General features: G+C 40.7%; 2 protein-coding genes across 2 annotated transcripts; both read left to right on the forward strand.

Moving 5' to 3' along the window:
* Nucleotides 1–254: 254 nt before the first annotated feature.
* enam (enamelin) lies at nucleotides 255–2,792 on the forward strand. Its single transcript, XM_086119173.1, has 7 exons — nucleotides 255–308; nucleotides 403–426; nucleotides 581–646; nucleotides 723–794; nucleotides 1,839–1,865; nucleotides 1,929–2,030; nucleotides 2,272–2,792. The coding sequence occupies exons 1-7, from the start codon at nucleotides 255–257 to the stop codon at nucleotides 2,569–2,571; spliced, it is 645 nt and encodes a 214-aa protein (XP_085975299.1). The 3' UTR covers nucleotides 2,572–2,792.
* A 3,270-nt stretch (nucleotides 2,793–6,062) lies between these two features.
* Nucleotides 6,063–11,725, forward strand: cnga1a (cyclic nucleotide gated channel subunit alpha 1a). Its single transcript, XM_086120348.1, has 8 exons — nucleotides 6,063–6,212; nucleotides 6,724–6,796; nucleotides 6,900–6,962; nucleotides 7,146–7,205; nucleotides 7,339–7,443; nucleotides 8,252–8,358; nucleotides 9,004–9,614; nucleotides 9,709–11,725. Coding segments are annotated over exons 2-8 (1,887 nt in total). The 5' UTR covers nucleotides 6,063–6,212; nucleotides 6,724–6,794; the 3' UTR covers nucleotides 10,648–11,725.
* Nucleotides 11,726–14,321: the final 2,596 nt, after the last annotated feature.

A 14,321-nucleotide genomic window follows, 5' to 3' on the forward strand; every position in this document is an offset into this window, starting at 1 on the left:
CATATCTGAAGCATATTTATCTCTTCAAACACATTCTTCTTTGCGCATGGTGGGATTTGATTGGCTATGTTAGCACGCTCAGGTACTGTATATAAATGGTCTCCATGGGAAAAAAAAAAACAGCAGATACTTTCCACCCCTCCAGAGACACATCATCTTCAAATTCTCCACACCACAAAGAAGGTGAGACTTTAAATGGGTGACTTTTATTTGACGCAAAACCAATAGAATTACGTTTCTTATCTAGAGTCCAAATGGAGCGAGCTGTCATGATGATGTGCATGTTTGTCGCATGCTCGACTGCTCCCGTAAGTCTGTCTTCAATTTAAAAGATTTCAAATGTAACGTGTATTCACGATGATGTGACTTCATTTATAGTTTGCGTATCTTCTCCCGCTGTAGGTTCAGGAGAGTCAAAGCAATGAGGTAAGTTGGTCTAATCGCTGTGCTTTCTGTCATACGATATGTCGTATTTATGATGTTAGGCCAGCGGACATCACGGGATGATGGATGTCTGAAACGGCAGTTGTAATCGTCTCTATTGCGCTTGCGAATTTGGAAATGTCTGGTATTTTTCCAGCAGATCGCAGCGCATGCCGGTGAGGCCCTGAGGTTGATGGAGATGTACAGGTTATACCAGCAGCAGGTTTGTAATCGATCATTTCATTTGGATACAAAAGAAAATACAAATCTGTATGCCCGATTTGTCATTTTCTATTCAGGGGATGGTGGCAAACCCTTTCCTTCCTGCGTCGCAAACGTCCGGAGCAGGAACTGCCGGTGAAGCTCCTCCAGTAAGATTCCAAACTACTGTATTGGCCCGAATATAAGACGGTGTTTTTTGCATTGAAATAAGGCTGGAAAAGTGGGGGTCGTCTTATATTCGGGGTCTAGACGTTATACCCATTCACGACGCTAGATAGCGCCATATATCATTGAAGCAAATGCTGAACTTGACTCCCCAGGCCAAAGTGAACCCCTGTCACGAAGAATAAAAATAAAAATAGCGGTAGCACGAAGAAGAAAAATAAAAAATAGCGGTAAGAAAGAAAAGACAATAAAATAATAGTAGAGATAACAGAAAATGGAGAAACAAAGTGGAAATCTGGAGAAAAGTGGGTCGAAGCTCGGCCAGGTTAACCGGCAGCTGAGGAGAAGTTATGATGTAATTTACATTTCAAAAACCAGAAGCCATTCATTTACGAATGTGATTGCACTTTAGCTTACATATTTAAATGTTCAGATATTAAGATTTGAATGAGGCAAAATAACATGCTTTTTCTCTCAAATATATTGTTATAATCATTTGTTTCAGATGTACTGTAATTATTTTCTGTACAAAAATTAATTTGGTGTTCAAAAAGTATTTTTTCAAACTTGAGTCTTGAAAAAGAGGAGGTCGTCTTATAATCAGGGCCGTCTTATATTCGAGCCAATACGAATCAAGAAAACTGAACTCATTTTGCTTGGTGCATATGCTACACCTTGAATTCAAAAGGCTTCTTCAGTTCTACCTTTTAGACATCTCTATTTATCTTTCGGGGGTTTGATTGCCATGGTCTGCTTTATTGGAATGTTAAAGGAAATGAGCCATTCTTTCGGGAGGGATATCACTTGTTTTTGAAAGCCGATGATAGGTGGTAAGTCAAAATGATTAGACATTCAAAATAGAGACATGGTCCCCTTTTACAGTAAAATAAAGGCCACTTTACACGGAAATGTAGCATTTGACTGCACTGTGACTTTAATACACAATTTCTGAATAATACGATATACTGTATCATATGAAACGAATTATTTCTGAAGTCGGTTTGTGTTTATACAAATATTGTGTCCAGGCTGAGCAGACTGAGGCAGTACCCAAGGTAAGCGTTCCCACTGCGTTTAATGCACTCAAATGCAAACACCCATGTTTCGTTCTTCTTTAGCGGATGGATGCTGCACCAGCTCAGGCAACCACTGCGGGTCTTCCTCCTCCTCCTGCAGCTGCTCAGTTGGTTGGAGACGGATCAGAGGAGGAAGAGGAGGAGGTGACAAGCTTGACATTTAGTTGAATATCAATTGATCACCACTGTGTGCGCTCCCTCTAATTGGTGCAAATGATAAAGCCTTAAGACTTTCGGCATGCAGAAATAAGTCTTTAAAACAACACTTCAGATTCAGATATTCTGTTGAGAAAAAGAGGCAATTAAAAAAAAAAAGCAATGGATAAATTCACATACACACACAAAAACAGTGAATAAATTCTGTTGTCATTTCTCCGGAACACAGGATGACAATCCTGCCTCAAAAGCTGCTGCTCCTGTTGCCCCCGTAAACTCTGACGAGGCAGAAGAGGCCGAGGAAGCGGAAGAGGCCGAGGAGGCGACTGCGGTCGAGGCAGAAGCGCCTGCAGCGGAACCTGCGGCAGACCCCGCAGCTCCTGCTGATGTGCCATCAGTTGTTGATGCCCCCGCAGAGATTGCAGCAGTTGATGCAGCAGCTGTGGATGCTCCCCCTACATCCCCCGAAGCCGCTGAAGCGTCAGTTGGGGAAGTCGCCGCAGAAGCTGCCGCTCCACCAGCAGCATAGGCCGACGTTGCCGTAATATGATTGTACCCTGCATATTTCTGGCAGCTAAAAATGTCACCGTGTAGGTTCAGTTGCAAAAGGTGCAATGGCATGAATATAGATGGAAGAATACGCTTTGCTGGGTGCATGTTGACATTGTACAACAGTCGCTATACTGCTCGTGCAAAACAAACACGATATTGCGTCTCTCTTCGTGTGTTCATGTTTTATTATCGTTACCACATACCATCGTCTTAAATAAATGTCAGATATCATAAACAGCCGTTTCTGTAGCTTTTTTATTTTATTTTTTTATATCACAGCATAAACACAAGGCAAAGGACAAAAAAACGTGTGACACGGGGTTAATGCCATTTGGGATCTGTCATGATTGTGTTTTTTGTTTAGATTACGTTTTGGTTTTGTTTCCTCATGTGCTTTTGTCTTCCTGTTTGGTTTTGTGTCCATCTGGTGTCAACCAATCAGCTTCCTCAACCCTTTGTGTCTTGTCCAGGTGTTCCTTGTTGTCTCGTCAGTTTGCTTGCATTTAGTTTCCTGGGTTCTGTCAGTCTTTGTCAGATCATTGTGTTACTGTCTTGTGTTTTTGGTTCTGTTGCTGTCCCGTTGCTTTGTTTAACTGTCATGGGTTTTTGTTTGTTTGTTATTTCGGTTTATTGTAGTTTTTCACGACTGTGTCTATTGGGTGCAGTTTTTTTCCCCCCAGAATACCCCTGCAAGTGTTTTTTGTCAATACATTTTGTTCAGTACTCCCTGCTGTCCTGCCTCCCTGCTTTTTGGTTCTCTACCATCATGCACAAATGACAGGATCAAGTCATGATTCGACATCATTATAGATAACCTGCTTTAGTCATTAAGCTCCATGCATTATTTATTGAGGATATTAGGAAAATGGGATGTCCTGATGGCAGCACGTGCCTAAAAGAGATTCTGGTTCATATCTCATCGAAGTGTGAAGAATTGCATGTTCTCCCCGTGCTTGTGGCGTTTCTGTGGGTATTCCAGCTCCTTCCCATAACAAGCAGACGTGACCTGCCACATAATTGTTTTTGCTTCTCACCGAAGGAAAAAAGGTGCAGCTATTTCATGTTTCTTGCAAAATACTGTAACTCTTTTTATTATGGAAAAAAAAATCAGTATCAAAAGTGCATACTGAACTTAAACTGGCAATGATTTCATCGGACCATTTCCCTGCTTAACATAAATGAAGATTATAATTGTATACTTTAATATTTACCATCCCATATTTTCCATGACTTACGATTCTGAATCCAATTTGATGGAGAAACTATTCAACAATAAAAATCTAATTATGAGACAATACTTTGTATATGTATGCGATTGGCCGGTGACCCATACAGGGTGTACCACGCCTTCTGCCTGAAGTCAGCTGAGGTAGGCTGCAGGATACCTGTGACCTTGACAAGGATAAGCAGTACAGAAAATGGATAATGTGTATGGCATATGATGAGGCAACGATACATTTATATGGTTTTCCTAGTCAAAAAGGCCCTTTAAAGCAGTGTTTCCCAACCTTTATTGAGCCAAGGCACATATTTAACATCATAAAAAATTAAACCACAGCATACCACTGAGCAAAATTCACAAAATGTGGATACATAAGTTCATGATGTACCTTTGGTCATCTAGCGGAAGAGCATTTGATTGTTATGACTGTTACTATTTGTGGTTGGTAACTTGGCATAGATCAATCAAGAATTTTTTTTAATATAGAAAGTAATTTTTTGTCGAAATACAGAAATAAAATTGTCATTGGACATTTTACCGTGGCACACCTGATGATCTCTCATGGCACACTAATGTGCCACGGCACAGTGTAAAAAAAAAAGTTGGGTGAACTCAAAATTTCAAGGCAACAAATTGATAACATTTTAAATTTGACAAATCAACAAAATATGTATATAATGTTGTTGCTGTAAAAATTGGCTTTCTCATATATCACTCAAAAGAAATAAATGCCCATTGTATTGTCCACTGAACTTAAAGATATCAGTAAAAACAAGTCAGCAAATCGTTTTAGAGCAAACAACTTGCTTATGTTGTGCTAACATTGCTGTCATAAATTTCTATAATTTATATTTAAAAGTTTTTCACTTACAATTTTAGCACCCCAAAATATAACTTTTATTATTATTATTTTTTTTTACAGTGTTGTAATGTAAACAGATTTGCGATTACCGGTACATTGGTGACACCATAAGCAGCAGCATCTGGTATGAGATCCAAAATACTGGACAGGCAAGATTTTGATTCAACACAGAGGAGTGAGGAAGTAAGCCTGGGGTGTTATACTTCACACCCTGCAGCTGCAGGTGGCTTTCCCGTTTTTCCTTACACCAGTGCATCTCAATTACTTTCTGTCAGCCTCTCCCCACAGGAACACGAAACAAAGACAAAACAACAATAATAAAAAAATTTGAAGTGCATCAATTTTTCTAAAATAAAAATCTAATAAAATAAATGACAGCACCACCGCCATCTACTGTAGTGGATGTGCAGTTGCAATTTTGTCTAGTACAGAAATAAAAATGATATTTCCCAGGGTCACAGCAATCCTCCTGGCATCCCACCACGCCCCCTTGGAGTCCCATTCCATTATTTGAGAAGAACTGCTTTACAAACAACTACTTTTCCACCTTTCTTTGCTTTATTGTTTTTAACTGCATTGACAAAAAGACTGCAGATTTGTAAACTAGTTGTCACTGGCTTCAATATCAGGTATGACTCAGTATTGTGAATAATAAATACATTCACGATCATAAACCCAACAGCTCAACAGCTATTAACTTACCATGCGGCCATTAAATTTGAAGATTTACAAGGTTAGAAAAGCAACGAAGATAGCAATTATTTGTGAACATTAGCGATTAAAAAGTAGGAGGAGAACATGTCCTAGCGCAGCCAACAGGGAGAGCCGCTGAGCCAACATACCGCCGTTGCCTAAAAAGGAAGATTAAAAAAAGTGAAAATAGCCACTGCATTGCTCAACACTGCCAGGGGTTCAGACATCACTTCTATCTATATTCTTTAATTAAGGCACGGGGGAAGGTCTGCTCTACCTGATGTGAATCCTCCACGAGTCCGCATGTAATCGGATCAGAGTTGGATATGGCTGAGATTGCTGACAGAGCACAAGTATGTGTGTGTGTGTGTGTGTGTGTGTGTGTGCATGTGTGTGTGTGTGTGTGTGCGTGTGTGTGTGTGTGTGTGTGTGTGTGTGTGTGTGTGTGTGTGTGTGTGTGTGTGTGTGTGTGTGTGACAACAACAGTTTTCTAATGTCGCATCTCTAAACAGAAAATACACGGAGAATAATAGAAGCTTCATCACTAAATGGGCGTCAGTACTGTGGCCGTCCACTCTCTGAAGGTATCAATCACTGCATGGCAGCGACAAAGTGGACTTTGCCTCCTCTCCTTTCAGCCACCTCTAATCCCCCCTAATCCTTATCAGGGTCAGTAAATCTGTGTGACATTATTAATTTAGCCCCAATGCTTTATCCATGTCAGTGTTGCCTGTAAGTAAATTTTTTTGGTCCAAATAGCTTCTGAGGAACTTGCACAACCCGCTGCAGATGTCAGTGCTTTTTGATGACAAGAAAATGGACTTGCTAGCTGGAGGCCAAGGTAGGTTAAAAATAACAATACTTTTTTTCGCAAGACCTGTCAAAAGGGGATTCTGTTCGTTCTGTTTTCACATTGTCGGCTGATGGGAAAGACAAGGCTCTCATTTTGCTTGACTTCATCTCAGGTGTACAGTAGTAGACTATTTTCCCGTTTCTAAATATCAATGGACACTAATGCAATTCTATGGCCTAATTACAGAATTTAAAGGTATTTTTGAAGGACTAAAAACATATACTGTACACCTAATGAAGCAATGTTTGATTTTTTTTCAGATAGTTTTACCCATTTACCCAGACTTTATGAAGATATTGAGACACTGGTAATGAGATCTATTGAGGGCTGATTATAAGGGAAGCCAAACTATGATGGAAGCCAGGTTATTTTAGACATTATCTGGTACCTTTATGCTGTAATACAGTATTGTCAGAAAGAAATGACTAATTCCATTTTAGTTATTGTTGTGAATCTTACAATATATGCCTGATGTATTGATTGATTGCTAACTCTGCAGATCTGCTGATATGACTTCATCGGCCGCCACTTGACTCAGGACAAGAAGTTGTACCAAACAAGCGGGTCAAAATGTAAGCGGACTTTTAAATACATGTCGATTGAAGTAGGCGAAATGGGCTTTTTTATTTCTTTTGAGTGTACTTACTCACCTTTTGCAAACTATATTTGCTGCAGGATTGCGCCTCAGCCAGTCCCAAATTGTCTGCTCAACACAAACAACAGCAATAACAATGATGAGTATGTACAGTTCTTTCGTCATTAGTTGATACAATTGGTCAAGAGCTTGTTTTGAAGACCGTAGAAACTAATTCGATGCCTTACGTCATCGTGCTCTCTTGGGAGAAGGTGGAGAAAAGTGATTACATTTCATCGAAGAAACAATTCACTGCTAACTGTGTCAACTTGTATTCTAATGCGCAGAAAGAAGGAAAAACAAGAACAAGCAGCAAATGAAAAGGAAAAAGACAAGGATGTAGATAAGTAAGTGTATCATCCATGAGAACTGGCGTAATGGACGACGAATGAGGACTAAAAGTGATTTGAATTTTTTCGTCATTCTGTTCTGTTTTCTTTTTTTCTGTCTGCTTTTTTTCCTTTCTTTTTTTTTTAACAGGCCCAAGGAAATATTTGTCATTAACCCTGCAGGAAATCTTTATTACAACTGGCTTTTCATCGTTACATTACCAGTCATGTACAACTGGACCATGATTATCGCTAGGTGACTACTTTCTCAACCTTTTTATTGGCATGGTGGCTTAGTACCATTTTATAAAATGTGAATTCGGTATGTGATGAATTCTTGACCCAAAGGTAATTTGGCACTACGAATTTATATTCTTTTAAATGTAAGTGAATGCAAAATGTCATCATTTTGAATTTGAAGTCAGTTTTTTTGTTTGTTTTTTATGCGCTAAAATTTAAAGCTGCACGCCCCTGAGGTATTATAAATTTGTCAGTCCCCTTAAAGGGGACATGTAGAAAAAAATACTTGTGTGCAAATAGTTGGGTCTTTGGAGCACCTACAAAGTGCGACATTGAACACCCAAATAAATCTATTGTTGTTAGCTGGCTATTTCCAAAAATGTGTTTCCACTACGCGGAGCCCTTTCTTGTCACAACGTCATAGCTCTATTTTCAGTCATTATGGTTACAAAAGCCGTATGCATAGACAGAAAAGTACAGGGTGGGTGGGGTGAGCAGAGGCCCATTTGTATGAGACAGGACCGCCCCAAAACAGGGTCATTTCAACCTGCATGTTACAAGTACTGTATATGTTGTGTCATAGTTAGTTATGTATTTATTTAACTGTTTTAGTCCTATGATAAAACTTGTTTCATAACAGGGGCAAATTGGAATTTAAGTAGTCTTCCAAAACTGATTTTGTTCTACCTCAAAGTAGATGTATGGGTTTGTACAGTTATGTGTATGTTCAGACAAGAGCTGGTCATGGCATTTTTTTTTTTAAATGCACACCAACCTGTCGTTATTAGTCAACTGTGTTTCTGGTGGTGTTTCCCCGCAAACAGGGCGTGCTTTGAGGAGCTGCAGCACAACTACATCCTTTACTGGGTTTTATTTGACTACACCTCAGACCTCATCTATCTGGCTGATATGCTCGTCAGGACCAGAACAGGTGAAAAAAAAAAGATATGATCTACGATGGGTGATGTTTTAAAGGGGAATGTATAGGGGAAGTCCACCTGAAAAATGTAGTATGTTCTATGCACCATCACTGCATTTTCATACTGCATTTGTGGGATGTGAGTTGAGGAGCAAAATCCACCCGTTTTTAGCCGTCTGAGGGGTACGGCCATTTTGCCACTTATCTGTCGACTGAAAATGATCCCACAGTTGCTCAGGTCTCAGGTCACAACCAATCACGGCTCACCTGTTTTCTGAAGCTGAGCTATGATTGGTTGTTATCTGAGCTCTGAGCAATTGGGAACTCTTTTTTCTTTTTTCGATATCAAGTGGCAAAATGGCTGCCCCCCGAGATAGACAAAAATGGCTGGATTTTACTGCTTAACTGATATATCACATACGCAATATTAATTAGTGCTGTGTTTAGACTTGTAGGGCTGCATAGAACATATTGTTGTAAAGACATTTATTGGGTTGAGTTCCCTTTTAACCCAAGATGTCAAAAATTTCTGTTATATTTTAAATTTGCATATCTTCTCTATCTGCTGCTGTTTACTCAAATCTACCAAGTATTTACAGTATATCTGCTCGCTCGCAGAGGCCGACACATTAACACATTGACTTTGTACCTTTGAAGGTTACCTTGATCAAGGCTTGATGGTCAAAGATGAAAAGCTACTCCGCGACCGCTACATCAAAAGCTTCCAGTTCCGGCTGGATGTTATCTCCATGTTGCCCACTGATGTCCTGTATCTCTTTCTGGGTCTGGACTACCCAGAGATTCGAGTCAACAAGCTTCTGAGGATTGGTCGCCTGATGGAGTTCTTCACAAGGACGGAGACTAAAACCAACTACCCCAACATCTTCCGCATTGCAAACTTGATCATGTACATCCTCATCATTATCCATTGGAACGCCTGCTTCTACTTCTCATTTTCCAAGTCGATTGGTTTTGGGTCAGACGAATGGGTTTACCCAGCTGTTGATGATCCGGAGGAGCCTGCTTTTGGCCAGCCCATGCGGAAGTATGCCTTCAGCCTCTACTGGTCCACATTAACCCTGACCACAATTGGAGAAACGCCACCACCGGCCCTCGATTCTGAATTTATCTTCCATGTGGTTGACTTCTTAGTTGGGGTTCTCATCTTTGCCACGATTGTGGGAAATATCGCTACCATGATCTCCAACATGAATGCTGCCCAAGCCCAGTTTCAGGCTCGGATTGACAACATTAAACAGTACATGCAGGTAGATTATCTTCTGATTTTTGGGGAATGCAAGATTGACTTCAGTGTATCGTTGTTTGATTGAAATTGATTGCATGAAACTCTGTCAATTGCAGGTTCGGAAGGTCAGCAAGGAGCTGGAATTGCGTGTCATTAAATGGTTTGACTACCTGTGGAACAATGGCAGGGCACAGGATGAGCGTGAGGTGTTGCGGTATCTTCCAGATAAATTGAAAGCTGAGATCGCCATCCAAGTTCACATGGAGACACTCAAGAAGGTTCGCATTTTTGCAGACTGTGAGGCAGGCTTGCTGATCGAACTAGTGCTCAAGCTCCGACCTCAGGTGTTCAGCCCCGGAGACTACATCTGCAAGAAGGGCGATATTGGTCGTGAGATGTATATCATCAAAGATGGGAAACTGGCCGTAGTCGCAGATGACGGCGTTACTCAGTTTGTGGTGCTGGGAAGCGGAAGTTATTTTGGTGAGATCAGTATCCTTAATATCAAGGGCAGCAAAGCGGGCAACAGGCGGACAGCCAACATCCGCAGCATCGGATACTCAGACCTCTTCTGCCTGTCCAAGGATGACCTCATGGAGTCGCTCATGGAGTACCCAGATGCTAAAGGCATGCTGGAGGAGAAGGGCCGACAGATCCTGTTGAAAGATGGCCTGATTGACTTGGACCCAGCTAACATCAAGCCGGAGGCCAAGGAGCTGGAAGAGAAAGTCAACAGGTTATACAGTACGATGGATTTGATGCAGATCAAACTGAAGAAGATTCTGGAGAAATACAAGAAAACCGATAAGACTCTGTGGCATCGCATCAATGACTTGGAGCGCCTGACAGGGGAGGAAATAGAGGACGATGGTGAGGGGGAGGAGGATATAAAAAGGGAGGAGGTTCAAGTGGGAGAGGAGAAAACTGAAGACATGGGTGGGCTGGATGAGAAAAGGGAAGACGTGAGAGAAGAGCAAGAGAAGCCTGAAACAAAGGATGTGGAAGAAAAAGACAAATATGTGAAGAAAGATGACGATCACAAAGACAAAAAATAACTGAAATCCGACGTTTACACAAATCATCCTTCTTTGTGGATAGAACTTTCAACACGAGTCTATTTTCTGTATTCAGACCCAACCGACCAAAAATAGCTGAACATGCCCAAGTAACTATGGAAACTACAGTATATACAGTCAAATGCCAATGGATAAATATAATTTCATAAGTAAAAACAATGAAAGGATTGAAATGTGGATACATATGTCACATGTATTGTCATGACCACTGTACTATATCTCGTGCGCTGCTACATCTATTTCTATTTTTGAGGTACAGTTTTTTTTATTTAACTTGTACATGTCATTTAATCACTAAAATAGTACAATTTGATATTTTCTTATGTTTAAGCGTTGTACTAATATTCAAACGACAGAATGTTACAGTGGCATAAAATAAAATTAAATAAACATTTTTAAGAATACAACCTATGGCTTGCTTTCCATGAACACTTGGGCTTACTGTGCTACTGTAATTTAGATTTCGTCATGGTGTAATTTGAAAAAGCAAAGTAATTTTTAACTGGTATTTGATGCTTAAGAGTTTGAAAGTTAGAGAACCAGTGGGACACAAAAATAAAAACAAATATTTTGATTAAGAATTGCATACGCCCGTGACCATTGTGAGAAGGCGTGCTTCTGAGAATGGATAATTGCATAAATCCAAGTAGAATTAACATCTTCACCTGACATCACCAGGCACTTGGAAGCAAGACACAGTACTTTAAACTGCTTTTACAGCAAATTCAGAAACACGTTCTGTTTAAAAGAAGTGACCCTAGCAGACACGGTACATTCAAGATGATCCAGCAAGTGGTCATATGGTTGAAGTCAAATCTGTTGTCAAGATCCTCCATTCTTATTCTTTCCAAATTGTGGAAGTAGTCTCCACCGCCCCCGGATGCGAGTGCTGGGGGACGGAATTCAATCCTGCATTGTGGAGCATCTTTTGTGTTGGTCCCTGGGTTCTAATGACTAAATTCCATTAAAACTTCTCATCACAAGTTCTCATCAAATGATCGAGAAAGAAAAACAGGCCAAGATGAAAATAAAGCAGCTTGGAGAGCTGCTGAGAATGAGTGCAACTTTTAGTGTGGTGGCTTCATGCAAAGCAGATTTGTGTCATCTTTTTAATTCTTGTCATTTGTCCTACTTTGTAACAGACTGCGCGTCTATTTGTCAAAAGATAGTGGCAGACAGATGTTCAATTAAATTCTACTGTAGGTGGTGAATTAAAACAATGAAGCAAATATGGGGGTAAATAACTGAGTAATACTTAAGATGTATTTATTTTTTTGCTCATAGACTTCCCTTTAGTTGAGAAGTTTGAATTCTTAGATACTGTCATAGGTGTCTACTTCAATTTAAATTAAAAACAATGAATACTGAAGACAGATGTTTATTATCCTTTGAAGAAAACGTCAGAATTATTTTCACGATAATTAATGTCACTGTGTGTTGGAGTGAAGGTAAACACCAGACACACACCCTGGCTGCAGTGCAGAGATGGCATCTGTGAAGCTGAAATTCAAAGGGCCACAGTGGTCAAAATGGGCTATTCTTCTCTAAGAAGCTCATATGAACTATATTTGTGAGTCCTTGCAACCATAAACAGGATTGTAAGCTCACGACTTTAAGTTACGGACAGTGTATACATACAGTAGATGTGGCAGGGCGGTCGGGTGGATTGCGGGACATTTCAGCCTCAGGTGCACCAGATGGGGATGTGGGCATTGCTGGGGCACTCGCTTGAAGCCTCCCTGGCACTGGAGAGTGAGTCACAAGCTGGGTGAGTGACTGATTAGCACGTCCACTTCACAGTGCAGGATTCCATTCTGGCTCTGGCCTTCCTGTGTGGAGTTTGCATGTTCTCCCCATGCCTGCGTGGGTTTTCTCTGGGTACTCCGGTTTCCTCCCACTTCGAAAAACATTCATGGCAAGTTAATGGGACACTATAAGTTGTCCCAAGGTGTGATTGTGATACGAATGGTTGTTCGTCTATGTGTGCTCTGCGATTGGCTGGCAACCAGGTCAGGGTGTACCCCGCGTACTGCCCGAAGACAGCCGGGATAGGCTGTCTTCGCCCACAAGCACGCCCACAACCCTTGTGAGGATAAGCTGGAGCATGGAGAGGCAAACTTTGATTCAGTTTAAATTCGAAAAGATTTCCTGTTTACTGTGGTATTTTTACATATGATAAATCATTGAAAAAAAGTATTTTCTAGTTGGCTTTATTCCTGCAAAACTCTGATGAGATTTTAAACTTTCTATTGCACTTTGCAATATCACAGATAAGGGATCTCTTCTGATTCATTATAAAATCACAAAACTCGGATGCAAAAGTAATAAAATTGTGACCACTATTCCAATAAAAGTTTTGACTCATTAAATGTATGGGTATGTCATGCACTTGACGCAACGAAAATAGATTCTCCTCAGGGGGTGCGGGGGGGAAAGAGTATTATAAGTATATATTACAACTCTTTCCACCATACAATTATCATCACTAATGAGCATGTGAGTTTGTCGGCACATGTTACTGTTCACTCACAGACATCATACTTCATATAGTATATCCAATTTTGCACATTATGGTAGGTGCGCAGTGTTGATCTATTTTCTGAGAGTGACACCGGTCCTGAACACATTTTTGTCAATAATACTAATTTTCTACATCTCAAACGTGATAATTTTTGTTCTCAGGGTTCCAAGTGAGGTGCGGCCGGGCGGTCGGCTGTTTAGCGCATCTGCTTCATAGGTTTCGATTCCGGCTTTGGCTTCCCTGTGTGGAGTTTTACACATTCTCCCTGTGCCCGTGTGGCTGGGTACTCCAGGTACCTCCCACATTCCAAAAACATGTGTGGCAGGTTAATGGAACACTCAGTCTAAATTATCCCCAGGTGTGAGTGTGGATGGTTGTTCATCTATGTCTGCCCTGCGATTGGCTGGCAACCAGTTCAGGGTGTCCCCCACCTACTGCCCAAAGACAGCTGGGAAAGGCTCCAGCACTCCTTGCGACAACCTTGTGACGATAAGCTGATCCAAAAATGGATGACTGGATGGTTACACTCATACCAAATTCCTCTTTTGCGTTTCTTCTTTGCCCTTTGACACACATGGCCCTTTTTGTGGCATACTTAATTCCTCTTTTCATTTAAAACAGTTACTGCAACAGCTGCAATGGTTGTGACTTATATCTGCCACTGCAGTCATGTAAGCACACAATATTTCATCTTGTCATACGACTGGATACATTTTTCATGTATGATCTCAACAAGCTCTGTTGTGGTTCCATTGTATCAGTACGAGTTGTGTGTGTGTGTGTGTGTTTCGCATGAAACATATAATGACTAAATTTCCCATGTTTAAACTGACATGTAATCTAGCCTTCCCTGCTCGAGCTCTGCTTGCAGGACTCAAATTCCCTGAGGTGAATGGAAACCCCTTCGCGACTTGACATCGCATCCGTATGAATATATAAAAAAACAAACTTCTCCTCCCTAACACTGCCCTCAAGTATCCACCTGGTACTTTCTGCAGTTGAGTAAATAAACACTCCTAGCCTCTATATGAGGAAAAATGGTATACTTCATTGATTTCACAGATGAGTTGCTGCTCTGTATGAAATATGAAATGATTCGCAAAAAGTGTAGAGGGAGCAGTTCCGTCTCTCC

Source organism: Hippocampus guttulatus, chromosome 9 (genome assembly GCF_054856545.1).
Source record: "Hippocampus guttulatus isolate MCC_2025c chromosome 9, RoL_Hgut_1.0, whole genome shotgun sequence".
Taxonomy (NCBI): domain Eukaryota; kingdom Metazoa; phylum Chordata; class Actinopteri; order Syngnathiformes; family Syngnathidae; genus Hippocampus; species Hippocampus guttulatus.